The sequence below is a fragment of the Pygocentrus nattereri genome, chromosome 2, assembly GCF_015220715.1.
Source record: "Pygocentrus nattereri isolate fPygNat1 chromosome 2, fPygNat1.pri, whole genome shotgun sequence".
In the NCBI taxonomy this organism is placed as follows: Eukaryota; Metazoa; Chordata; class Actinopteri; order Characiformes; family Serrasalmidae; genus Pygocentrus; species Pygocentrus nattereri.
The window spans coordinates 3,689,020-3,716,307 of record NC_051212.1 but is presented as its reverse complement, the minus strand read 5'-3'; the positions used below and the strand labels follow the sequence as shown (position 1 = coordinate 3,716,307).

Below are 27,288 nucleotides of genomic sequence, written 5' to 3'. Positions count from 1 at the left end.
TGTAAACACCACACTCTGATCTAGAAATCTGATCTAGAAATCTGATAAAGAGGCTGGATTTTATCTCAGTATTCAGATTTCTCAGTGCTGTGAACTCACTCTGATTTCTTTCGGGTTTCTCAGTCTGAGCATGTGTGGAAACAGACGGAGGTACCAGAAATAAGCGAGCAGCACGGGTTTAGTAGACACTTGTGGGTTTTTTAAGGTTAAGGTTTTTTTTTTCTTTCAGGCAATCTTCAAATAAATGTTAGATTTTTGTCAGTATATTGAATGAAAAATCAAAAGGTAAGCAGTAAATCATGTTAATTTCATCCTGTATTGCTCTATATGAAACACTGACCACCTTGAACGTCATACCTGAAGTGGGATTTGCTGATTATCTTAGGGAGGTTAGTCTGATTATGGTTTGATGTGGTCTGGTGTGGAAGAGCCTCCAGGGAAACACAGTGTTAAAATGACTGGAGCTTATTGTGGCACCTGAAGAAACTTGGACCCAGTACCATTTCACCCCTTGCCCGTACTACTTAGCCTTACCCCTTGCATGTTCACATCTAGGGGTAGGGTGTCCTGATTCTTGTTGAGATAGAGGGGTAGGGTGAAGTGTCGAGGCTACATGACTTCCAACAGAGTGATATGAGGGGAAAAAAGAAAGACTGACAAAATGACTCCACAAGAGACCAAAGAATCCCACAAATAGCTGCGTTCCAAAGCCAAGGCTGCATTTATCAGCCGCTACATCATAGAAGGCCATTCCAAAGTGAAGCATCCTTCATATACAGCCTAGAAATGCGGCCTACATTCTGGATGATCTGAAGGATGTATCAGATATATTCTTCCCATGTTTGGTTACCCACAGTTCTCTGCACATAAACGATGGAAAGAGAAAAAAAAAAAGCACAACGAAAATAGCGGAAAACGAAGCCGTTGGAGCAGAGCTTGTTTTAAAGTGTAAATTGTTCATGCACCTGAAATCGTCTTTGATACTTTATAAAGTGTAAAATCACTGAGCCTTCAAATAATTTATCCCTAGATTGTCAGGCATTCGGATCCTTCCCTGCAGGAGATGGACAACATCTCCCAAGATCCTCGGGAGTCTCACGTGACTCCATACTCTCCACCGTGAACCTATCAGAGATCTCAGTCCCCTGATTATTAATGGTCCACACCTGTACGCTATCAGGTGATCAATAGCTTAGACTATTTAAGCCCGGGCTTTAGGTAGTCACATTGCGAGGTATTGTTTCACTGAGACTTACCGAGCGTTCGTTTATTATATTGTTTTCTTTCTTTCATGTTTTGACCTCCTGATCTGCTCTTTGACTCCTGGATTTTTGCCTTTTCCTTTTTGGTACCTTGGCTGGTGTTTTCTGATTTGTGGTTTTGACTCTAGCCTGGACATTGACTACATTGCTGCTTTACCCTTTGACATTTGTGATTTGTTTTGTAATAAATCACGTTGGTATTTTTATCCACGTTCACCTGCGATTCTGTCCACATCACACAGATCGTATTTTATTTAGAAATATTTGTAGATTGTATTCGCGCCTACAGAGCAGCGCTGGTAGCTGTTAAAGAAGCAACGCTCTATTTATTTGAGGGTCCCATTTTGTAGGGAAGATTTCAACCACTGCCCTTTGTAACTCCAAGGGGCAACACTCGAACACAAGAGGTAGGGGTGAAAATAAGAAATGGGAAGTGGGCCTTCATCTGGTACAAAATGAGTCTGACGCTCAAGTTGGATGTTTATGGTGGATGTTTATTCTGCTGAGGCGGGTACTAACATACGGAGCATCAGCCAAGAGGCGCAGCCTGGGACCCTCATTAACCCCTTTCGATAAGAGACACGATAACGTCTCATTTTTCAGGAAGGAAATGATGCATCATTTACTGCTGATAAAGAGTCCCAAGGCTGGTAAACGTGCTGAGGAGCTTCATGATGAATTCTCCATTTCGTCAACTTGTCTTTCTCTTCTCATATGACCTTCACTGCTGCATCATTCTGACTCCTGTTCCTTCGGCTTCAGTACAGCCTTATAAAAGATGGTTCTTCAAGGGATCTTTAGGTCAGAAAATGGTTATATAGAACCACCAACACTCAAAGAAGCCTTCACATGATTTAAGGATTCTTTGCACTGTGAAATCTTCACAGTTCTTCAGATAGAGAATAAAATATGACAGAGAATGTTGTAGATGGTTCTATATAACATGAAAAAAGGGTTCTTATATTGTTACAAGCTTCAAATTGAAACAATAGAAGAATCCTTTTGGGTGCTATATAGAACCTTTTTGAAAAAGGTTCTACATAGAACTATATACAGCATGTTCTCCATCAGTCTGAAGAACCCTTTTAGGATGCAAAGAATCCTTTATTCATACAAAGTGTTCTTTCAGTGCTCATGGTTCTATATACCATTTTCCAAAAAGGTTCTACATAAAAATTTATCAAAGCTCCTCAGCACATATACCTATATAGAACCATTTTCTTTACTAAAGAACCCCTGAAGCAGAACATAGGAAGACACATTCTGAATTCAAGTACATAAACATTCCAGAAGTCAGGCAGACGTATTTGTTCTAAGACCACAAGTAAGCACAAGCATTCTAGAACACCAGTAGACAAAACTGTTCTAACAAACCTGTTGATGCATGTTCCAGAACATCAGTACACATAAAAAGACACAGTGTTCTAAGTCCACAACTAAGCATAAGCATAGAACACAAGGACACCTATGCATTCTAGAAGAACTCTAGGCAGACACACGAGTAGAACACTGTCCAGCTGGGTTCTAGAATGCTTAAGTGAACTCCTCTTACCTATGTTCTAGCTGCTTATGCTTGTTTGTGTTCAAAGACCTTCTAGAACGCGGGCGCGTGTTAGTGAACCATTCAGCGTGATTTTGAGGGTTCTATAATGGCAGTAAGCACGACGGAGCTCGGCCAGCACACTCTTGGCTCATTGGGCCGTTCAGGTGTCCCCGGTCAGCGTGGACGGATGAGTGGATGCTAATAGGGAGAGACACCTGATTGCTTGCTGTAGGAAGCGAAGCTCCCCTCGAGGGCGCTGGAACAGCGCCAGGTCATAAACACGCCACTCAGCACCCCCCACCACCACCCACCTCCCGCCGCAGCGCACACATACTTCCACATACAGGCCGCTTTCTGTGACCCTCGCGCACAGAGGAGCCCCTTTTTCCAGCCGGTCCGAGCCGGGCTGCTGTTTTATTTTTGCGCTGCGGTGCGTTCACGCTGGCTAAGGCCCCGGGGCTCGCCGCGAGCCCTCAGCGTTCCGGGAACACGGAATACTGCAGCACTTGACGAGGAGCACACAGCTCCAGCCATCAGCTTAAATTAGGCGTGGTGAGGGGGTGGGGGTGTTACGGGCTGGCCTGGACGCTCGGGGCTCAGGGGTATCAGCAGGGCCGGAGTGATCAGTCAGGGATACTGGAGGCCCTTCGCGCATACAATGGCTGTGGGTGGGGTAAATATACTGACGGTGCACTCCGGTCCACCTTTACGACAGACGGAGGTTCTCCACGGTCCAGAACAATGAGCACAGGGTCTTCAGAGACGCCTCTCAGATGGAGAGCCAAGGGCTTTGGGGTTTTGGTTTTCATTCATGGTTTCATGCTGCACGCGAGCCAAATACTGATGATGTGCAATGTGCGTCAGAAAACATGAGCTGGAAAGTTTGTTTTCGTTTTTGAGTGCCAGAAGAAGACGAAGAAAAAAAACACTCATTTGCCTGAATAAATCCATACACTTTCTTTTTCTTTTTCATTCTGTCAACTGTGATCTACTGCAAAAACTCAGTGCAGGATTACACTGGTTTTGATGCCTTTAATATGGAGCAGTTTGCTTTAATTCCACATTAGTGGTTTCATGTATTAAATACGAGCTGTGACATAAACAAGAATCCTGCTCTAAGAACATAAATGGCAATGTATTGATTCAAGGATGACGGCAGCTACCCCGGAGCTAATTACAACAACAAAAGCATTCATTTTTCATTCTGGATAACAGACGCTGCACTCACGGCTATCATGACTATCTCCTTCGCATCTAGCCGCCTCATAATGCTGCCAGATATTGATGTCCCTCATGCGCCTCCTCTTTAAGTGAAACATCAGACGGCTAATTCACTTTGCCGTGATTAACGGAGGACGGCCAGCAGGTCTCATCAGCATCAGAGTACATCAAAACGGCTTCTTTACAGTGTCTCTCTGACAGAGGTGAAGGGACCTGCAGATGATAGAACGACCCTGGAACCGGCTCCCTGATAAATGGCCAATGTTCCACAGCCCTGGGGCCAGATTAACGAAAGCTTTCCAAATAGATCTTAAGATAAACCCTGCAATTCGCGACAAATAAAACTTCTCACACATTCTCTTAAAGTACTTATTTTGGTAACACTTCATTTAGGCTACCTATATAAGGGCTTCAAAGCACATGCATAAGCATTGAATAACATGTTTATAAAGCAATACTTGAGTATTTATGAACAGCATATTTCATTAATCGCAAGATGACATTAGATCTTTTATAAAGTAAATTAATAAAGCATCGTTCTTAAATGATGGAGTTTATACGTGGCTTTTTGTGGAGACCTAAATAAAGACACCACATCATATATATTTGTCAGGACAGGTGTTACAGCAGGAATCCATGCCTGTCACTTTTATGTTTACTCCTAAAAATGCCAGGTTCATATATCTTATCCTGTATCACCTTGCAATTAATACCAAAGGGTGTTCATAAATATTCCATTATTGATTTTTAAATACATAATTCAATACTTATTCAAGTGTTCTGAAGTCCTTATGCAGGTAGCCTTCAAATAAAGTGCAACCCTTGTTTTTATAAATAGGTTGTCCATCAGGTGTGAGACTAAGGTAAAGAGAATATGTTTTTAAGAATAGCTTATATGTTCATAGTATTTTTGTAAAGAAAATGTGAGAAAGACATCAAGAAAGAAGTGAATATTACAATAATAATAGTAGTAGTAGTAGTAGTAGTTGTAGTAGTTGTAGTAGTAGTAGTAGTAGTAGTGGTAGTAGTAGTAGTAGTTGTAGTAGTAGTAATAGTAGTTGTAGTAGTAGTAGTAGTAGTAATAGTAGTTGTAGTTGTAGTAGTAGTAGTAGTAGTGGTGGTAGTAGTAGTAGTAGTAGTGGTAGTTGTAGTAGTAGTAATAGTAGTTGTAGTAGTAGTAGTAGTAGTAGTAGTTGTAGTTGTAGTAATAGTAGTTGTAGTAGTAGTTGTAGTTGTAGTAGTAGTAGTAGTAGTAGTAGTAGTGGTGGTAGTAGTAGTAGTAGCAGTAGTAGTTGTAGTAGTAGTAATAGTAGTTGTAGTAGTAGTTGTAGTTGTAGTAGTAGTAGTAGTAGTGGTAGTAGTAGTAGTAGCAGTAGTAGTTGTAGTAGTAGTTGTAGTAGTTGTAGTAGTAGTAGTAGTAGTAGCAGTAGTAGTTGTAGTAGTAGTAATAGTAGTTGTAGTAGTAGTTGTAGTTGTAGTAGTAGTAGTAGTAGTAGTAGTAGTAGTAGTAGTAGTGGTGGTAGTAGTAGTAGCAGTAGTAGTTGTAGTAGTAGTAATAGTAGTTGTAGTAGTAGTTGTAGTTGTAGTAGTAGTAGTAGTAGTAGTAGTGGTAGTAGTAGTAGTAGCAGTAGTAGTTATAGTAGTAGTAATAGTAGTTGTAGTAGTAGTAGTAACACTTTTTTCTTCTGGTAATTTTGTGACAGTTCCTAACTCTATAGCAGACAATTGAGCAAACACAGTGACGGTGTGTGAATTGAAGCTTAATCTTGGTGCGATAAAAGAACATTGTTGTGCCATGCAACCATCCCCCGAACACTGCCGAGTGATGCGAGTGACGGCGGGAGGAGGACGTCAGCTGCCAGAGAGGGGACATTATTGGGGGCTGTTACTATGGTAACAAGATTAACCATCACTGGGCACAGACCTAAACATAATTCATCTAAACTTCTTTCTTAAGCCTTAAGATAGGATAAAACAAAGATATTTAAGAGGATCTTATTTCTTAAGACACTTTCGTAAATCTGGCCCCTGAGTCTCAGGACCAAAGCCGAAGTCCCAAAGGCAGAGCAGCAGGAAGCCTAAGGTTGAGTCCTGAGCTAGGTCTCCGGGTTTGAGCCCTGTTTGTGCTGCCTGATGGCCTGTAAGAAGACCTGTTTGACCTGGCTCATCATGGTGCTGTACAGCTGCAAGTCCTCCTCCTTGGCCTGCAGAGCGCTTTTCAGAGATGTCCTCAAAGCCTCCAGCTCCTCCTGCTGGACAGCCAGCCTGGAGGGACACAAACAGATTAGTTTACAGGCAGTGTGAAACCACCTGAACCGATAATTAAGAGCTAACACTGCAGCAAGAGACACTGGATTTGATTCAGTCGTGAAAACCTCCCATTTTTCTTTTTTCCCAGACTGGTAGCCAAAAACTGTGAGCAAGCGTGAATTCCCGAATGTGTCTGTGTGACCTGGCTTCTGTAGTTTAACCAGCCATAAACAGTCAGCACACAGTGTGCAGGTGTGAATACTTTTGAGGCAGTCTAAAGGCTGAACAGGTGAAAGGAAAACAGACTCACTGTGTGCTGAGTTCGCTCAGCTGGGCGTCGCGCGTCAGCTCTGTGGCTTTTCTGGGCGACAGGCCCTCCTGTTTCTCAGGCAGACTCAAGCCACTGTACGACGCACCTGTGGGAAACACAACACAAAGCCCTAAAACCATCCTTCCTTTATTTCACCTACTGTTTTACAGCACCATCTCTGCCCTTATGAAACTACATTTGTACTACACTGAGAAAACATAGGTTCTGCAATGAGCTTTTATGTGTCTGACAGTGACACTAAATCTGTCCAGCAATTAAACTACATTTGCATTGACACGACACTTGTCCACCAGTTGAACTACATTTGCAGTGAGACGACACCTGTCCAGCAGTTAAAATACATCTGCAGTGTGGCGATATTTGACCAGCAATAATGCAACACCTGTCCTTACAGTGAGACGACATCTGTCATGCAGTTAGACTGTACCTGTCCTACCGTGTGACCACATATGCACCTGTATATAACAGTGAGACTACATCTGTCCTATAATGGGATGATACCTATCCTACAGTGAGGCAACACCTCTCCAACTACATGGCTTGTTCTGTAGTAAGGCCACACTTTGTCTGCAGTGTGGACTGCACCTGTTTGGCAATGAGTGATGTTCTTCTTATAATTAGACAACACCTGTCCTGCAGTGAGTGAGTATAGTCTTTAAGGGGAGACTTCACTTGTCCCACAGTGAGCTGATACTGTTCCCCCATCCTACAGTAAAATGTGATCTTTCCAGCAGTGAGACTCCACCTGTCCTGCGGTGAGACTGACCCCATCCTGCATTGACTTCGTCTATGCTGCAGTAAGATTACACCTGTCCTGCAGTGACTTCACCTTGTCCAGCAGTGAGACTCCACCTGTCCTGCGGTGAGACTGATCCCATCCTGCATTGACTTCGCCTATCCTGCAGTAAGATTACACCTGTCCTGCAGTGAGACTACATCTGTCCTGCAGTGACTCCCTCTGTCCTATAGTTAGACCTTACCTGTCTTGCACATGAGACTACACTGGGCCTACAATAAGCTGTTATGTGTTCTGCAGTGAAACTATACCTGCCCTGCAATAAGCTGTTATCTGTTCTGCAGTAAGACTACACCTGTGCTACAATGAGTCATGTAATGAGGTGATATTACTGGTACCTGTCCTGCTGCGGCTAGCTCTCAGACTGGGTCCTTTATCTAAGTCCAGCTTAGCCCTCTCCAGCTGCTGCTCCAGGGTCACAGAGCGTCGCCGCTCTTCTCGAAGCTTCTGCTCGACTTCCAGACACCTCTGCTTCGCCTCCTCTTCCCTGCAAGAGTGTGTCAAGACTGGGTTTCTGAAGCTTTCTAACTGACTGGCTCCATCACACTTACAGTGTATGAGTGTTTTATGTCAACATAATCTGTACAGCTTCACAATCAAGACAAATATTTGATTGATTTTATATTTCTGAAGGAATTGTGGTCGTTTTACATTTGACATTTTTGTGTCTGGAGCCCATTTTTCAGGAATCAGGTAAGTTCCTGTTACATACCTCCTCTGCTGCACCTTGGCCAGCTCCAGAAGCCTGTCTCTCTCCACATTAGCAGCCTGGTATAGAGCCTTATACTCAGAGCACTGAGCCTGCAGAGAGGCCAGCTTAGGAGCACACACTGAGCAGCAAGGCGCATCAGACAACTCTCTGATTACACAGAAACAGTGATAGTCATGAAGTAAAGGACATAAAATCTGAGTATGTATCATATATGCTTACGATACTAGGAATGAATATAGACAATGAGAACAAAAAAGTTACTTGGAGCGATACATTATAAGAACCACTTATGATTCTTTCAATGTTGGTTCTTTAGAGAACATTTTTAGTAAAGTTTAAAGGTCTTTCACATAATGTAAAGGCTCCAGGAAGAACTCTTATTTTGGTATAGAACCTCCACTATGTCAAAGCTCTCAATATTTAAAAGATTCACAATTTATTTAGGGAATCAAAAGAGGTTCTTGTATGGCTTCACTCAAAAAAGCCCTGGTGATACCTTTTAAACATGTAGATTAGTAAAGGGATAAAAAGCCCCTTGTGATGGACAACAAAAGTTACACCAGGTCACGCCAAACCCTACTGTGTCAGCAACTGACCTGAAATCGGAGCTGTTTCCAGATGACAGCGCTGGAGCAGACTCAACAAGTTTATGTCCCAGTTTTGAGACAGACCTAAAAAAGCACAAGAGCCTCAGTCCTGGTCCACCCACTGACCAGAAGAAGAAACTTACTGTAGTTAGTGAATTCAACCTAAAAAAATGAGTTTATGTGGGGACAAGTGTCACATCCTCACCCAGCTATCCACCTCCCTGCCTGCAGAGGTCGCTCTCACCTCAGTTTTAGTTAGATCACTACAGACCTGACTGTTGTTTAGTAACCTACAACCCCATTTCCAAAAAGGTTGGGACAGTGCAAAATGTAAATAACAATAAACGCAATGATGAAACCCTATATTGCACTGAAAATACTACAAAGACAACAAATCAAATATTGTTTTTTACAAATATTTAGATATTTGTAAATATATAGATATATAGATAAATAATAGAAAGCTTTTAGTTTAGATAAGCTAAAGTGATATTTTACATCAATTCAAACCTCAGAGATACTTTGATTCAGCTTCTATCTTATTCTATTATATAATTCTGTACAGTCATGGCCAAAAGTTTTGAGAATGATACAAATATTAATTTTTACAAAGTCTACTGCTTCAGTTTTTATAATGGCAATTTGCATATACTCCAGAAAGTTATAAAGAGTGATCAGCTTAACAGCAATTAATTGCAAAGTCAATATTTGCCTAGAAAATGAACTTTATCCCCCAAAACACACTTCAACTTCATTGCAGCCCTGCCTTAAAAGGACCAGCTAACATCGTTTCAGTGATTGCTCCATTAACACAGGTGTGGGTGTTGATGAGGACAGGGCTGGAGATCAATCTGTCATGATTAAGTAAGAATGACACCACTGGACACTTTAAAAGGAGGCTGGTGCTTGGCATCATTGTTTCTCTTCTGTTAACCATGGTTATCTCTAAAGAAACACATGCAGTCATCATTGCACTGCACAAAAATGGCCTAACAGGGAAGAGTATCGCAGCTAGAAAGACCTCAGTCAACTATCTATCGCATCATCAAGAACTTCAAGGAGAGAGGTTCCATTGTTGCCAAAAAGGCTCCAGGGTGCCCAAGAAAGACCAGCAAGCGCCAGGATCGTCTCTTAAAAGTGTTTCAGCTATGGGATCGGGCTACCAGCAGTGCAGAGCTTGCTCAGGAATGGCAGCAGGCAGGTGTGAGTGCATCTGCACGCACTGTGAGGCGGAGACTCTTGGAGCAAGGCCTGGTCTCAAGGAGGGCAGCAAAGAAGCCACTTCTCTCCAGAAAAAACATCAGGGACAGACTGATATTCTGCAAAAGGTACAGGGAGTGGACTGCTGAGGACTGGGGTAAAGTCATTTTCTCTGATGAATCCCCTTTCCGATTGTTTGGGACATCTGGAAAACAGCTTGTTCGGAGAAGACGAGGTGAGCGCTACCACCAGTCTTGTCTCATGCCAACTGTAAAGCATCCTGAAACCATTCATGTGTGGGGTTGCTTCTCAGCCATGGGAATCGGCTCTCTCGCAGTCTTGCCTAAAAACACAGCCATGAATAAAGAATGGTACCAGAATGTCCTCCGAGAGCAACTTCTCCCAACCGTCCAAGAGCAGTTTGGTGATCAACAATGCCTTTTCCAGCATGATGGAGCACCTTGCCATAAAGCAAAGGTGATAACCAAATGGCTCAGGGAACAAAACATAGAGATTTTGGGTCCATGGCCTGGAAACTCCCCAGATCTTAGTCCCATTGAGAACTTGTGGTCAATCATCAAGAGACGGGTGGACAAACAAAAACCTACAAATTCTGACAAAATGCAAGCATTGATTGTACAAGAATGGACTGCTATCAGTCAGGATTTGGTCCAGAAGTTGACTGAGAGCATGCCAGGGAGAATTGCAGAGGTCCTGAATAAGAAGGGTCAACACTGCAAATATTGACTTGCTTCATTAACTCATTCTAACTGTCAATAAAAGCTCTTGTTACTCATAATATGATTGCAATTATATTTCTGTATGTGATAAAAACATCTGACAAACACACATAAAAACCAGAGGGCAGCAAATCATGTGAAAATATAATATTTGTGTCATTCTCAAAACTTTTGGCCATGACTGTAGACCATACAAAAGTCAGAATGAATCTAAAATGAATGAAATTCAATGTCTTGCTATAGTGAGGATGTAATACCTGGCAGAACTGGACTTCCTTCCTGTGTCTTCCTTCACCAGTGGAGGGACGGAGCTACTCATGCTCTTCGACTCTGTCTCCCCACTCTCCTGTTTCTATAGTGGCAGATATACGTATGATATGTAATAGTGGAAGGAGCATGTGTTAACCTTTATCCACCCAGCTTGGTTCTGATGGGGAGGGCCTAGCTAGTGTGTGGAGGTAACAGTGTAGTGTAGGTCTTCAAACTGTCCTCAAACTGTCATGATAATTTTGCCCGGTAATAGCAATTTACTGCAGGGTACTGCTCATAAGGCTACATAAGCAAATTATGGCAAAACTACATAGCGAGACCTATCCTACAGAGAGGTGACACCTGTCTGACAGTGAGACTACATCTGTTCTACAGTGAGGCGACACCTGTTCTGTAGCTAGACTACACCTGTCGGATTATGCTTGTTCTGTAGCAAGGCTATACTTTGTCTGCAGTGTAGCTTGAACCTGTTATGCAGTGAGTGATATTCTTCTTACAGTTTGACAACACCTGTCCTGCAGAGTCACTCCAATTGTCAAGTAGTGCACTGATACCTGTCCTGTGGTGCAACTCTGTGCTGCAGTGAGCAAATATTGTCCTTATAGGGAGACTCCACTTGTCCTACAGTGAGCTGATATCCATCCTATAATGAGAATCCACCCATGCTACAGTAAACTCTAATCTGTCCAGCAGTGAGACGATACCTGTCCTGCAGTAAGATTACACCTGTCCTGCAGTGAGACGATACCTGTCCTGCAGTGAGACGATACCTGTCCTGCAAGGACATTGCACTTGTTCCACAGTGAGGCGAGACCTGTCCTGAAGTAAGATTACACCTGTCCTGCAGTGAGACGATACCTGTCCTGCAGTGAGACGATACCTGTCCTGCAAGGACATTGCACTTGTTCCACAGTGAGGCGAGACCTGTCCTGAAGTAAGATTACACCTGTCCTGCAGTGAGACGATACCTGTCCTGCAGTGAGACGATACCTGTCCTGCAAGGACATTGCACTTGTTCCACAGTGAGGCGAGACCTGTCCTGCATTGAGACTCAACTGTCAGACTATGCTTGTTCTATAGTAAGGCCACACTTTGTCTGCAGTTGGCAGTGAGTTGGTATTCTTCAAATTGTTAGACTACACCTGTCCTACAGATTCACTCCACATATCATGCATGTTGTTAAATGCTTATTCTGATAGGCATCGGTCACTATAAAGGTTACATTTGCCAATTTTGGTCACAGAAGTTACAGCACATCACTACAAGCATAGTCGGCTAAAGTAGCCTTTACAACAGATTACGCCTGCCATCAGACTGTAGTTCCTTACAGTAAAGTGCTACCCTTTATATATCTTTATTAAAGATATAATTCTGTTCATAAAATGTCTGTTAAGTGAAAAAAGGTAAAGGTGTTTGTTTTCCACAAAAATGATTTGCAAAAAGTGGTTATCAGCTACAGAACAGGATGATAATACACCACACAAGTCGTACTTCATCTTTATTCAACACAAAACAGACATCAGAGGCAAGTTCCTTTAAGTATCTAAATACCTCTAAATAACTTGGTAACTTTGCTTTTTAGCTTTCTATCAAAGTTATTTTGCAAAACTGTAATGGCTTTGTCAGATAAATGTTGTATTTTAATACATTCTCAGAAAAAAGTGCTACGCTGTCACTGGGGTGGTACCGGCTTGTCACTGGGGTGGTACCCTCAAGGATACGTCTTCAGAACCTTTAGTTAAGGAACATAATTGCATCATATTCCATTGAAATTCTATTTTTTTTAGTTGTATTGACTCCACAAGTCCTGTCTGCACTCTAGTTCTGCTGTAAATCATTACATTAGGAAAACTAACAAGCTCCCTCACAGAAAGCCTGAGCCAATGTTTTATGACAGTTTTGAGAAGGTTTTGGCTCAAAACATAGCTTTAAAATCTGTTCATCAACCACTGAGGATGACTTTTTTTTACAATGGCTATGTTTACTTGCAAAGATTCCAATTATAGATTAAGACTGAGGTGTTTTATATTCTCACTCTACTCAACAATCTGATGGAAAATCTCTGTTGACATGCCCACTACAAGTAATCAGATCCAAAATCATGCACATGTGGGGAGAACCCCTTAGTGTAGACATTACCATGACAACCAGCATCACGTGAGTCCAGTCAGAGTGAGATGAGCAGCAGTGAGCAGTGCTTGTGTTTTTAATTGCTTTAAAATAATGTCAGACTCAGGAAAACGTCCTTCACACATCCTTATTAAAGAAGGCCGAGAGGAAGACATTGTGTTCTGAGACACATAAGCTGGACGTCCGACCCACCAACGTCTTTTAAAGATCAGAGCATAAACTTCATCTCCTCTGCAGACCAGTGTATGCTCCACACTATGACATGACGCACATGAGCAGAACACACTTAAACTTTCCGATAGGGAATGTAATCAGATACAGGCGTTTACACTGTTATTATTCCTCTATTTAAAGGATTATTTAGAGGATTAGCCACCTCGTTCAGAAACTGTGTGGAATGGCCTTAGTCTACTCCGCCTGAGGTGTATACATGGATGTATTCTATATATTCTACCGTTGAGATATTAGTTGGATTATCAGGCTGTGTGTAAACATGTCTAATCACTTACAAGCTGTTGTGTAGTAGCTGGCTAGTTAAACCAGCTGGTTAGAGGCATGTTAACTTCAAGAAACACACGTTTGTTGTCATGTTGTCGGGAAACTGCCAAAATGTAAACCTGTCAACTGTGAGTCAGTCCTTCGATTTGATCATGTGACACACTATGTGCCATTTTATTGGCTTTTTCCAGTGCTTGTTCCAACGCTTGCAGCTGAGTTGATCTGCAGGACACTGCATTATGCAGCTGAAGTGCAATCCAGTTTCATGTAGGTGTCAAGCAACTGAAGTTGTGGAAATTTCACCATGCAAAGCCAGCCCAAAGTGTGTCATAAGTGTGAAGTTTCTCTTACCTTGAGGGCAAGCTGCTGGATCTCCTGCTCCAGTTGCTGGACCTTGGCCTCCCTCTCCGACACCATCTGCTTGAGCTGCTGGACGAGGGAGCTGTGGCGCTGGGCCTCTGAGTGCAGCTGCGTGCCCAGGCCCTGCTGGGCCTCTTGGTGCAGCTTCTCCTTCTGGCTGAGCTGGCCCAACATGGCTTGCAGCTGAGCCTGCTGCTTCTGTGGGACAGTGGTGGAGGGGACGCAGGTTAGCTGTGTGAGGTGATCCCACTCAGGTTTAATGAATGTCCTCCCCTGTTTAATCAGTAACACTGCACCACTGCTCGTTTGGCTCACTGCAGCACATCCTGCCTGCATTAGGACACATCAGTGCCTTTTCAAAGACATTAGTGTGCCTCACATCCAACTGCATACACTTACATCCTTCTGCTTAGGTCAAATACACTCATTAGTGAACGTAAACATTTAATTAATAGGCTATAATCAATTACAGGCCCACACATGCACAGTGAGATATTAGGTAAAAGAACTATTAACTCTCAACTATTAAGCTGCTGCTCTCCACTCTAAACCCACAAACCAGTCGGACACTGTGAAACAAATAAATAAATAAATAATGGAAGAAAGGGTTCTTTGAGAGATACTGCAGAGGAACACTTTTGGTTCCCTGAAGAACTATATTTGAAAATAAAAATGTGTGGGTTTGAAGATTTTTTTTCTACGATTTAAAGGTTTCATACCAATTTAAGTTATTTTGAGAACCTTTACATTATGCTGAGGTTCTTTAAACCTTAAGGTTCTTCATAATCACACATTATACTTACAATAATCGTTCTCTAAAGAACCATTGACTAAAAGCCATGTTTGAAAAAGGCATGCATGTGTGAAAAACCTTTTAAAGAACCTTCACTAATTTAAAAGTTCTATAGAAATTTAACATTTCTTCCCAAAAACCTTACATTATGAGGAGTTTTTGAAACTTAAAAAGGTTCTACACACTCACACATCTCATATACAAAACTGGTTCTTTAAAGAACCGTCCGCTCGATTTTTTTTTAGGAGACTGAAAGTGGTTCTTCAGTGGTATTGCACCTTTATTTTTAAGAGTGTAGTGTTTTTGTTGGACTAAGATTCTAGCAGATGACTAACTGCCTGTATTTATTTGTTTGTGTATGTATTTGCTTACAGATTTGTTTACCTTTGCAACTGAATCACATCTGAAACTGTAGATATTTCTGTAAATAGATGATTGCAGCAAGTCTTTGTATATTCACTATTATTGTCTTCATAATTTTAGTTTTTTATATTTATATATATATGTATATATATGTTCCCATGTGTTTATTTTATTTATTATTATAATTCATATTCCTATTCATGTTATAATTATGATTTTATTATTATTGAAGTCATTTTAATTCATTTGTTTGCTTTTTTGATCTTATCCTCCTTTCGTTTAATTTATCTTTTTTCGATTTGATTAACTTTTACGTTTTAGTTACGCTTTAAATATTGCTGTATATTTTCTACTGGTTTTATGTATTTTTATAGTTAATGTTTACATTTTTATACTTATCTGATTTAAATAATTCATCCATCCACCCATCCATTTTCTAAGCTGCTTCTCCGTCAGGGTCGCGGGGGGTGCTGGAGCCTATCCCAGCAGTCTTCAGGCGGAAGGCAGGATACACCCTGGACAGGCTGCCAGTCCATCGCAGGATTTAAATAATTTTTATTACTAAATTTACTTTTATTATTTGATATGTTTTTAACAACCTGTAACTCGGGTCACCTTCAATGTTCTCCAAGGTTAAATAAAGGTTGCTTGAAATATTTAATGACTTAAGTTCATACAGTATTTTGTTTATATGCAATGTTTGGGACATTGTTTTATGATCATTTTAAGGAGGTTTTGGACTAAAACATGGATTTAAAACTATCATTATTATTATTATTATTATTATTATTAACATATTTCAAATTTTCCACTATTTTCCAACATCAACATTCCATCTAAAGCTCAGACGACTCATGTAGGTTTTCTGGTGGCTCTGGATGGTAAATAAAATGTCTGTATTTGTGTTGACCCCTGGATCCTATCACCACCACTGTAAAGAAATCTGATAAGTAAGTAATGTTGAATTATTTAGTAAACTGTTTGTTTATCTCAGCTGTCCAATCGCTGATTTTAAAGTGACACCATAAGCTACAATTTGGCGGGAAGTTTCTCATCTTCTCCGGCTTTACTGCACTTGGAGATGTAGATTCTTTTTTTTGTCAGATTAAGAAGATCCTCAATTACTGGACTCTCACCAGTAATGCGTCCACCAGCTCGTCGTCATGTTTTCCCTTGTCGAGTAGCGTGGTGATCTGAGTCTTCAGGGCTTTGAGCTCGGCGCTCAGGACGCGATTTCTGGCCTTGCTGGCCTCCAGCTTCTTCTTCACGTCTGAGTGTTCGTTCAGCAGGAGCTCGTAATCTGCACTTAGCTTCTGCAGGAACCACAGAGAAATGGGCTAAATCTAACACAGAGATATCTATGTATGCATCTCTGCCACATAATTAATAAATAAATGAATATGGCTTGAAAAATCACCCATAAAAATAGTCCCCAGTGCAAATGTTTGTGTTATGTGGTTTCCAGTGAAAAATGAGGTTCCTTTACAGAGGTGAGCCATTTTTCAGACTGCAGGGTTTGGAAATAACATCAGCTCAGGAAGATAAAGATAGTTCATAAAGCAGTCAGGAGCTGCATATTCCTGAATGAATTCAGCCTCATCTTTCAGAATTGAATGCATTCATTGTGGAATGTGGTTTTGTGAACTTAACGTTGCTTATTGAATGTTTGGGGACATCAATCTTTTCAGCATGTTTTAACATAGATGAACATCTCTGCTATCAACATACACAGAAAATAGGAAACTGTTGAGCCATTTTTCTTTGTAAAAACTGCAAACTTGCCAAAAGACCTTGGGAACAGAGCCAGTGGGATCTGAATAAAAGAGTGTGTTGTGGGTTTTTTTGTTTATTGTTTCCCTTGTGTTTCAGAAAGGTGCTATACAAACTATTTATTATTATTCATTTAATAAATAATAAAATTACACGTTTACATGCTCTTAATAATCTGATAAGTGCAGAAGATCAGATTATGTCAGTAACTATTTCAGTGTTTACATGCTCTTAATAATCTGATAAGTGCAGTAAATCAGATTATGTCAGTAACTGGTTCAGTGTGTTTACAGTTATGGCATTTGGCAGAAGTGTGAAAAAGTTACTGGGCAAACTTTTGATGGTCCAGGAATATGTACCTCTATTGTCTCCTTCCTCTCTCTCTCCATGGAGCGGATGTAGCTGTGGTTCTTGTCCTGATTCCTCTGGTGGACTCCCAGCAAGCTATCCTCCAGGCTGATGTCTCCAGACTGCCTCCTGCTGGAGGCGGAGCTCAGCTGCTGTTCCAAATCTCGCACCTACATAAATAAAACATTCCACCATCCTCATCCTCCCTAATCAGCTCCGACTCTCCCTCTGAGTAAACTCACAGAATGAACTTTGCTTCTTATAAAGTTATACACTCTGACTGAGTCATATCTCATGGTACTTATGAAATAAAACGTCTGAGTGATTCATGGACGCCAGTATGACTGCAGGATCATATTAACATGAGCAGTAAGACAGATTATTTTAATCTGTACATCAAATAAAACTGTGAATGTCTTTACAACCGGACTTTACTCAGTTTGGTCAGGTTACCTCACAGTGTCATTGCCTGGGAGCTTTCTTAATGGTAAAGAGTATACACTTGTCAACATCTATCCAAAAGTATCCAGACAGCCAGTCTAATGAGTGTATTTAGCCACTTTAAGGCGCCCACTTCCGATACAGCTGTATAATATCCATAGAACAGTCCAGACAATAGACTGCAACTCTCTAAAGCAGCTGCACATGAGCCTAAGGTCACCGTGCCCAATGTCGAGTAAGGGCTAGAGGGGTATAAAGCCTCCCAGCAAGTGGAACTGTGTTCTCTGGAGTGATGGAGCTCCATCCAGTACCTTTGGGATAAATTGGAGTGATCCAGAACTGACCATCCAGCATCAGCACCTGACCTCACTTATGCTCAATCAAATCCTCACAGCAATGTTCCAACATCTAGTGTAAAGCCTTCCCAGAAGCGCAGAGGCTGTTCCCGCAGCACAAACTCACTATTAACATCTTAATTTTAGAAGAAATGCTGGAGGAGCAGATGAATATATATGTATATTTAAATGTATAGCTTTAGGTCTGTATACATACTTTCAGGTATTCAGACCTGAAACCTGAAGACACTGTGAAAGCTCTGGCCTGAAGAGAATGGAGGGAGAACCGAAACAGACAGGCTACTTCTATATGTTCATATTCATGTATTATTCACTTCTTTGAAAACAGTCATTTGTGACAAACTACAAACTATTTTTATAATATTTTTGAACTTTGTTAAGTCATGTTCTTCACATATCAGTATGAATGCAAGCAGAGCACGCATGTGTTAAATTAATGAAACAGTTCATCCAAAATGGGCCGCTTTGGAAGCATATGGACTGTATGGACTGGAGAATGAATGTAAAGTTTCAACTGGCTGGTATTTTTCCTGTTGATCTGCTGATCAAACTGTCTGAAGATGCTTTGATCCATTTTAACACTCCTGTTATCTTCAACTGTGTAATGTTTTTCACCCTTTACAGATCATAGATTACTTACAATAATTAGCTCATTTTTCAATTCTATTTTAGAAATAATTGTTTCTGTATTTATTTTTTTTTTGTACATTGGCAATAACTAGACATTCAACACATTTTGTTTTATTTATTCTTATTTAAACTTTTTCAAAAAGAAAAATCAGAATCAGAATCCTTTATTGATCCCAGAAGGAAATTGTAATGTATTATTTTCTGTCTTGGGGGCATATTGGCTAATACCGACAAAACAATTCTTCTGTTCTGGAACAAACTGACCCTTTCATCTCTTTCAACAAAGTCCAGAAGAAAAGGTTTAACGCTCCTAAAATTTTCCTGCATTTTTAAACGTTGAAATGGGTCAATCTGACCCGCAACACATCAGAAGGACTAATCATTATTTGTCATTTTCATCACCCATTAAAATGATTTGTAAAGTGTTAGGTTTCCACACTTTGTTGAAGGCCGGTTTAGTCCTCCTCTTTGAGTGTTTGGTCAAAATCTTCAGCCTCTGACTCGAAAACTGAAGTTTTTCTAAAAACTATGATAACATGTCTTTTTGTGGATTCGGGAGAAATAAAACTGACATTGAAATGTGGAGCTTACTGCTATCATGCATTCCACTTATTTTCTTTGCAAAATAATGTCATGATTTTTTTCTGATATTTGAAAAATTCAACTTTGAGTTTTGTGACCATTTTCAGAGGTTGAAATGTTGGTTGATCTCTTATAAAAACAATGAATCGCTCATTCTGAGGTCCTGTGTGTGTCGCTCAGACTCACTCTGCTGCTGAGGGCCAGAATCTGCTGAGCTCGTCCTCTCCAGCTCCCCGGATTACTCAGCAGCTGCTGGACATTCACATCCTCCCCGACCTCACTGCTCAGAACCTACACACACAGCCAGCACACACTTTACCTCCAAGCCTTTACTGATACTGAATAATTCATATTAGATACTAAATCATCTGCAGATAACAATCTACAGCAGTTACAGTACAGCTCATAGGAGATACTGAACAATTCATAACAGATACTAAACCATCTACAGATACTATAATAAAGTACAGCAGTTACTGAACAGCTCATAGTGGATACTGTATAATTCATAACAGTTACCGAATTATTCTTAGTAGATACTAAATAATTCATATTAGATACTAAATCATCTACAGATACTATAATAATCTACAGTAGAGCTCATAGTAGACACTGAGTAATGCATAGAAGTTACTGAATTATTCTTAGTAGATACTGAATTATTCTTGGTGCATACTAAATAATTCATAGTAGTTACTGAATAATTAATGTGGAATTCTTAATAATTCATAATAGATACTGAATAATTCATAGGAAATACTAAATCATTCATAATAGTTTGTTTCGTTCCATTTCCTTTCAGAATTTCTGTAGATATTTTATTGTGTGTTAGCTCCTCCTTGTGTGCTGTCTGGTTATTGTGCTGTACTGTAATAGGTTTTATTGTTTTAGTTTCCTGTTATTTCAGTGAATGGACTTTCATTCCCCCATTCAATTTCAATAGGTTGTATAACACTTTGGTCAACATGAATTGTTTTGCTATATAAATGAACTTGACTTTATGCACAGTAGCACACAGTTTAAACCTGCAAGACCACCCATCACATTTAGAAACACATCGCTTAATTTCAATCCAGAGCTCACTGCAAAGCAGTGGCGAACAGCTGGCGAACGACTTGTGTGAAAAACGTGCATTAGCTGTAAATAGCTGTTAGCATTTTTCATTAGAGATGAAGGCACAGCTGATGAATGAGTGCTGACCTTGTGGGCTATCTTCAGCTCCTGTTTGACAGCTTGTATCTGGTTGCGGTATTCGCTCATCTTGAACTGGGCAGTGGATAACTTCTCCTGGAGGGACTTCACCAGCGGACTGGCCTGCTTACAGAGAAAAACGGCTACTGTCAGTTCAACAGAGTTAACAGTGTGAAAAGTTCCGTGCTAACTGCATGATGCTAACTGTATATCTAAGTCATCACACACGCCTCAAACCATCTGGAGTGGTTCAATGATCTCTCATGTGATGTTTGACACACCTGTAAACATGGACCAAATTACAGACAGAATTCAGCATCTGCTTCTTCTGATTTTATCCCAGTGACTGACGTTTGTCCATTTTAATTTAGATCTTTAGCTGAACAGTTAGGTCTTTCTACAGAAACATCCACTTTTCTGTCTCTCCATAGGAGTCACTGGTGTTACTGATCCTCATCGGTGTGACACATAATGTAATATAACACCAGAGATGAATGAAAAAAACGGCTGCTACAGAGCATCAATCCACGTCATCAATCATGAAATATCCACTAAAATATGGAATTTAATCCATTTGGATTCGATTTTTTCACAATTACCTCAGAATAAAGTCGGTCACACCAGTGACGTCAGCTAAAAGCTTCATATGAGATCATGAGCTGAATGAGAAAATCTCTGAGAACTGAGAGACACAGTGGACTCACCATGAGCTTTCCTTCATAGAACCTCAGAAAGCAGGTAAAAGGAAGTCGAGTGACGTCATCAGTGTGACTTTTATTTCAAAATAAGAGATAAGAGTTTTTGTTACGCGGTAACACCAGTGACACGACTCCTGGGGATCAAAACTTTCATTATATATTTTATAATATGGGAACGAGATCTTCTGTGATGCCTGGAATTCTACATAATAGATTTAAAAACCAATATTGCTAAATTGAGGCTCAAAAAGGTGTAATTCTTCAAATAATGTGTTGTTTTATTTTAAAATATAAATAAATTGTAACCCTAACATGTTTTTTTGTGTAATATATCTGTAAACGCTAGGTACACAAAAATGGACATTTCTGTAGAATGACCCAGTTACTTAAAAAAATTTGAAGGTAGATAATACTGAGTTTGCGAATGCAGACCACACCTTGGGAAGTGAGATAATGAGAGAAGGGGAACTCTGAGGAATTTTGGGCTAGAGTTCGGTACGGCTTCTGCGGGTCATGAGAAGGCCGACCCCCCATTATAGATTAACTGCAGATGGGGACAAGGTTGAGGAGAAACGGGAGGAGGTGGGGTGCGAAATTCGTCACAAGTAGGAGAAGTGAAGGACTGGTAGGAGGAGGAGTAGGAGGAGTTTAGGTGTGGTCTTTCCTCAAACTTCAGTTATGTCATCATAAAACTGGAAAGTGTCTCTTTAGTGCACAACGGTGTAGTACCTCCTCCTCAGAGTTCCTCGGTTCCTGTGTCTGACCAGCCTTCAGTCCAGAACTGAGAAAAGAAGTGCCCTGAATCTACAGAGACAGAGACGGTATTAATGCCTCACACTCTGAAGGACATATAAGGCACTATAGGCTTTTTACATTTTTAAGGTTGACTTCTGTTATACCGCTTGGTCTCAAAGTCAATCCAAAAGCAGGAAAGTTTTGTTTACCTCTTTTTCTAGTTCTTTTACTCTGTTGCTCATTTGTTTTGTTTTGGTCTTCTCCCGTTCGATTTCAGCAGCCAGTTCACGATTCTTTTTCGACAGCTCCACAATCTTGGTGGCCGCTGCATCTCCCGCCAGGCCTGCCGTGCCTTAAACAGAGCAGATCAAATCATTCAAATCATATTAAAGAGTCATTAAAAAGACTAGAATTTAAAACAACACTCAAACATCTTGGCCTCTCAGCATCAACATCTGATCACTATGTTCTGAACGTGATGATCAGATCATCATCCAATCAGGGCACAGCACTTTACACGTTGCTTCCGTATTTGATTGGATTTCATTTCCCTGCATAATATTTACAAAACCATTTCCAAAAAAGTTGGGAGGCAGTGCGAAACGTTATTTTAATTACTTAAATTAAATGCTATGCAAATCATTTAAACCCTATATTTAATTTAAAATAGTACTAAGACAACAAATCAAATGTTGGAACTGAGAAATTGTTTTTTTTTTTTTGGTGCTTTTTTTTAACATTATACATTTTTAGCCTTTTGTTTACCCGTCCCAACTTTTTTGGAATATGTTGTTGGCATCAAATTTAAAATGGGCATATGGTTTTCAAAAGCATTTGATGTTTCAACATTTGATATGTTGTCTTTGTACTATTTTCAATTAAATATAGATTTTAAATGATTTGCCCATAATTGCATTTTGGTTTTATTTACATTTTGCCCAGCGTCCCAACTTCTTTGGAAATGAGGTTGAACATTTTTAAGGCTAGTGTGGCACCAGAGCAGTGTAGGTGGAAACAGAGACTACAGAGACTATTTGTGTTTAATGCCTTGTATGAAGGTACAGAGCCTTCCAGGCATATTCATTTTTTAAAAAACTGGCTTTTCCAGAACACCGATCACCAAATGGGAAGGTACAGCTGTAAATAATCTGCCTAACAATGAAATTAAAAGATATTCTTATGTATAGCTTGACCTAGGAGGAGCATATGTATAGGAAAAAGAGTAGGCCCTAAAATGGACCCTTGTGGAACGCCATATGTCATAGCAGCAGATGAAGAGAAGATAGATGATGAAAATGATGGCCATCCTGTGCTACTCACCCACTAATGCCAGTCTGTCCTCCTCTCTCTTCTTCTTCAGATGTTTGATCTCAAACTCTTTCTCACTTAGAAGCTTATGGAGCCTGCCGTTCTCGTCCCTGAACTCCCTCAACTGCTCGAGTAGCTGCTCATTCTCATTCTGCAGCAGTCTGGAAGAGACAGAAGACAAACATACTGGTGACTAATGTTTATGTCGCAAAGCTCAAAGAGCTTGCTTTCAGCATTGAATGGCCAACTGTTTACAAAGGGAATTCTACTGGTTTTCCTAATTTTATGACTAATTAAGTAGTTGAGACATAAACAGAGAGATTCAGAGTGGGTTTGGTGTGAAATGGTTCAGACGTCTTTACAGTGGTGATGATAGGAACCAGGGGTTGCCATGACTACAACACAGATATAGACATTTTATTTACTATTTCATGTAATAACTGTATGTGACGGAGTTTTAAGAGGCGGTAAAGGGTCCAGATCATGGAAAAACGTATTGTTGTCAATTTTTATTAAATGATACAAAGCATACCATTCCAGTCCATACGACCCATATGGGGAAAGTTAGCCCCACCCATTCACCCTGAAGTTATAAGACTATTTCAGCCCTGCTTATTTAATAAGGCACAATACAAGGCAGCCAATCAGAACAGAGCTAATTTACTCAAGTCTTAAAAGCACAAAGGAACAAAGATAGCCTGTTGTAAAAGATAAAGGGATGGTTGGAACATGCTCATTAAAAAAATTTTAAAAAAGTAAAAATGAAACAATATATGTTAACATTTTCTAAGCCGCTTATCCTTCTGGGCATATATGTCTCACAAGAAACAAAATGCGATGGAAAAAAACTGTAGATTCTTATAAAAGATGGTACTTCAAGGGTTCTTTAGTAAAGAAAACGGTCCTACATAGAACCATGAACACTCAGAGAACCCTCTGCATGATAAAATGTTTCTTTGCATCATGAAAGTTTTCTACATAGCACCAAAAAGAGTTCTATGTAGACCAACAAAACAAAGAACCCTTTTTGGTGCTAAACTTACAGAAAAACTGGAGGAATTCCACGTTAAGCCCTTCAGAAAATGCTTTCCGCAGAGGTTCTGTCCTATTTTTTGAGGGACATGTTATGGATGCTGCCACAAACAGGTCTGCTAGCGATAAAACCTTTCATCAGCTGTCACCTCGCACTGAACTGCTCCACTAAGTCTCCGTCGTGAACAGAGAGGTTCAGGCCGTCCTGGAGATCAAAGGCTGCCTCGTCTCTGTGCGGCTCAAACACAGCCTGCCTGTTCTTCTCCAGCTTCCTCTGAAGCCGCTGTGTCTGTTGCTCCTGCAGGCTTTGGAGCTGAAGCCTCAGGTGCTCCTTCATCCTGTCATCATCTCCCTCCATCCCTGCAAGATCAGAGAGCAGCAGGTGACTCTGACAATGACATCAGCCTTTAATCTGAAAAATTTAAAGCGTTCCTGGAGCTCGGGTAGATTCGGAAATCAGGTCTACTGCCCAGGAAAACATTTTCTTCCTTAAACGTATTTTAATGGTGGCTGGTACCATATCTCCACTGTCGGAATGAAACCTTGCAGCAGGAGAAAGAAAAACAGTCTAAATGGACATTAAGAACCCGTTATCATTATTTAATGGAGATGTTTCTGAAGAAATTAGATATAAGATAATCCACCTGCATAAAGAAGGAGGGAGTCAAATTCAAATAAGATATTCAGAAAATGGGGCTCCTAGCAACCACCTGGAAGACCTGGTAGACTCCAATACTGCCCCCAACAGATAAACAGAGCTTAAAGCTTTTGTCTTTGAGAGAGAGGTTCTTCTATTCTTACAGTGTCAAGCATGCAGCAATAGAAGAACCCTTTTTTGGTGCCATATAGAACCCTTTTTCAGAAAGGCTCTGTACAGAACCATCTACATTACATTAACCATCAGTCTGAAGAGCCATTTCATGATGCAAAGAATTCTTTGTATAATTTAGATGAAAATTGAATATTTCACATTTTTTCGGTGTTTTTGCTTTGTGTTCAGCACGTCACAGCCTTCATAGTGAAGTCATCACGACTGGTAAATAACACTGAACTCATACAGTGACCATAAAATAAAAAATCTAAACAAACCCAAACTCTCTTCTGTTTTCGATTGTTTTTTAAATCAGCCTCATCTGCCTCGAAGCAAGCCTTGCACTATCTTAGCGTTTTCTCAAGCATCTTCTTAAGGAGCCCCCGAGATACATTCCCAACAGGACTGAAGAACGCGCAGCTAGATGGCTCTTCAGTGGTTCTTTACTAAAGATAATGGTTCTATACAGAACCATGAACACTCAAAGAACCGTTTGCATCCTTAAATGGTTCTGTGCATGGTTCTTCAGCTTGATGCAGAATGTGTTGTATATGGTTCTACATAGAACATTTTTGAAAAGGGTTCTATATAGCACCAGAAAGGTTCTTCTATAGCTATAAGCTTGAGGTTGTAACAATAGCAGAACCCTTTTTGGTGCTATATAGAACCGTGTACAAGACACTCTCTATGAATCTGTAGAATTTAAGAGAGAACATATAGCGTGAGGAAATTTTACTCCATGTGGTTTTAAACTATTTATGTTGGTCCATTTATAAATATAATCAACAGCTTCTGATGAGTTATAATCAGTCTGCACGCCCTTCTTCAAGGCTTCTAAACAAGTACTAAAGACAGAGGTCCTGTATTGAACCAAGAACACTGCCAGAACCCTTTGCATCATTTAAAGTGTTCTTCCCACTGATGTTGAACGTGTTGTACATGGTTCTATGGAATACCAAAAAGGGTTCTTCTATTGTCAGGATCTCAAATAATAATAGAAAAAATTTCTATTCCATTAAACAACATGCGTTCCTCTGCCTCTGTCCCATAGACGCCTCTACACTCTTAGCAAAAAGGGTTCTTTGGCTTGTAAAAATAGTGAAACTCTCTTTGATGCTGTAGAGAACCTTTGTCAAAAAGGTTCTGTATAGATCTATCTAAGTTACAGCACATTCTCCATCAGTCTGAAGAACCCTTTCACGGTGCAAAGAACCCTTTAATGACGCAAAGTGTTCCTTGAGTGTTCCTGTTTTTATAAAGAACCGTTATCTGATCTCATGGAGAAGCGCTGGAGAATTGACGTCATCTGTTTAAGAGCGTAGCGGAGCAAGTTAAGGCAAACTTACGAGGCTTCTTTCTGGAATGTTCCGTTCCACCTTAAATGGTGCAGCCGTGGCATTGCTTTGCCGCCGCGCTGCACAGTGTACCTACCCCATTTAAGGTGGAACGGAAAGAAGGTGACGAGCGAAAAGCCAGCTTTAGTAAATGTGCAGGTAACGCCGCCGAAACTCACCAGTAAATGTTCGGTGTAGAGCGAAGTGACTGTAGGCGGAGCACTTCGGTGATTTCACAGGAGAAAAAGGAGAAAACGCGGAAAATAAACAATACAGAGCGGTAAGAAGCGACGCTAGCTGGCTAATGCTAACGCCCCGGCCGAAGACGCGACCGTTTCCACGGCAACCGGTCTCCAGGAAGCCGTAGCGCGATGCCATGGCAACGCCGCCCTGGCTTCCGGCTGAGCGCTGATGTTGTGTATGTATTTTTATTATTTTTTCGTTTTTAAACTGTTTCAAAAGGAAAAGTTTGAAGGTTTTAAAGTGTGAGAATATTTTACTTTGGATGATTCTGGAAAAATGTTTCAAAGTGCAAACAATGTTTTTTTTATGTTAGGTTACACGATTCTCTATAATAATAATAATAATAATAATAATAATAATAATAATAATAATAATGCCATGTAATAACAAGTTTCCTGTACCTGAGAAATGTAAAGCCTGGTTTATCTGGACAGTAAAACATTTACTTAGAAAAAACAAAACTCTACTGGAGGAAATCTGGGATTAACAGTTACACACAAAAATGGTTCTTTAAGGGTTCATTTATAAAATAAATGGTTCCGTAGAGAACACCAAACACTCCTGGAACCTCTTGCACGATTGAGCGGTTCTTTGCATGGTAAAATGGTTCTTTAAGGTTCTTTTATAAAGGAAATGGTTCCGTAGAGAACACCAAACACTCCTGGAACCCCTTGCGTGATTGAACAGTTCTTTGCATGGTAAAATGGTTCTTCAGACTGGTGGAGAATGTGCTGTGGATGATTATACACACGA

At 40.5% G+C, this 27,288-nt stretch overlaps 1 protein-coding gene across 1 annotated transcript; it reads right to left on the bottom strand.

Moving 5' to 3' along the window:
• Positions 1 to 5,640: 5,640 nt before the first annotated feature.
• ccdc13 (coiled-coil domain containing 13) lies at positions 5,641 to 26,602 on the bottom strand. Its single transcript, XM_017722943.2, has 16 exons — positions 26,472 to 26,602; positions 24,297 to 24,507; positions 23,128 to 23,276; positions 22,017 to 22,159; positions 21,802 to 21,876; positions 20,384 to 20,497; positions 19,370 to 19,474; positions 17,186 to 17,344; positions 16,193 to 16,369; positions 13,892 to 14,098; positions 10,900 to 10,994; positions 8,712 to 8,786; positions 8,116 to 8,262; positions 7,742 to 7,890; positions 6,587 to 6,692; positions 5,641 to 6,291 (listed from the first exon to the last, which is right to left on the bottom strand). The coding sequence occupies exons 2-16, from the start codon at positions 24,503 to 24,505 to the stop codon at positions 6,123 to 6,125; spliced, it is 2,079 nt and encodes a 692-aa protein (XP_017578432.2). The 5' UTR covers positions 24,506 to 24,507; positions 26,472 to 26,602; the 3' UTR covers positions 5,641 to 6,122.
• Positions 26,603 to 27,288: the final 686 nt, after the last annotated feature.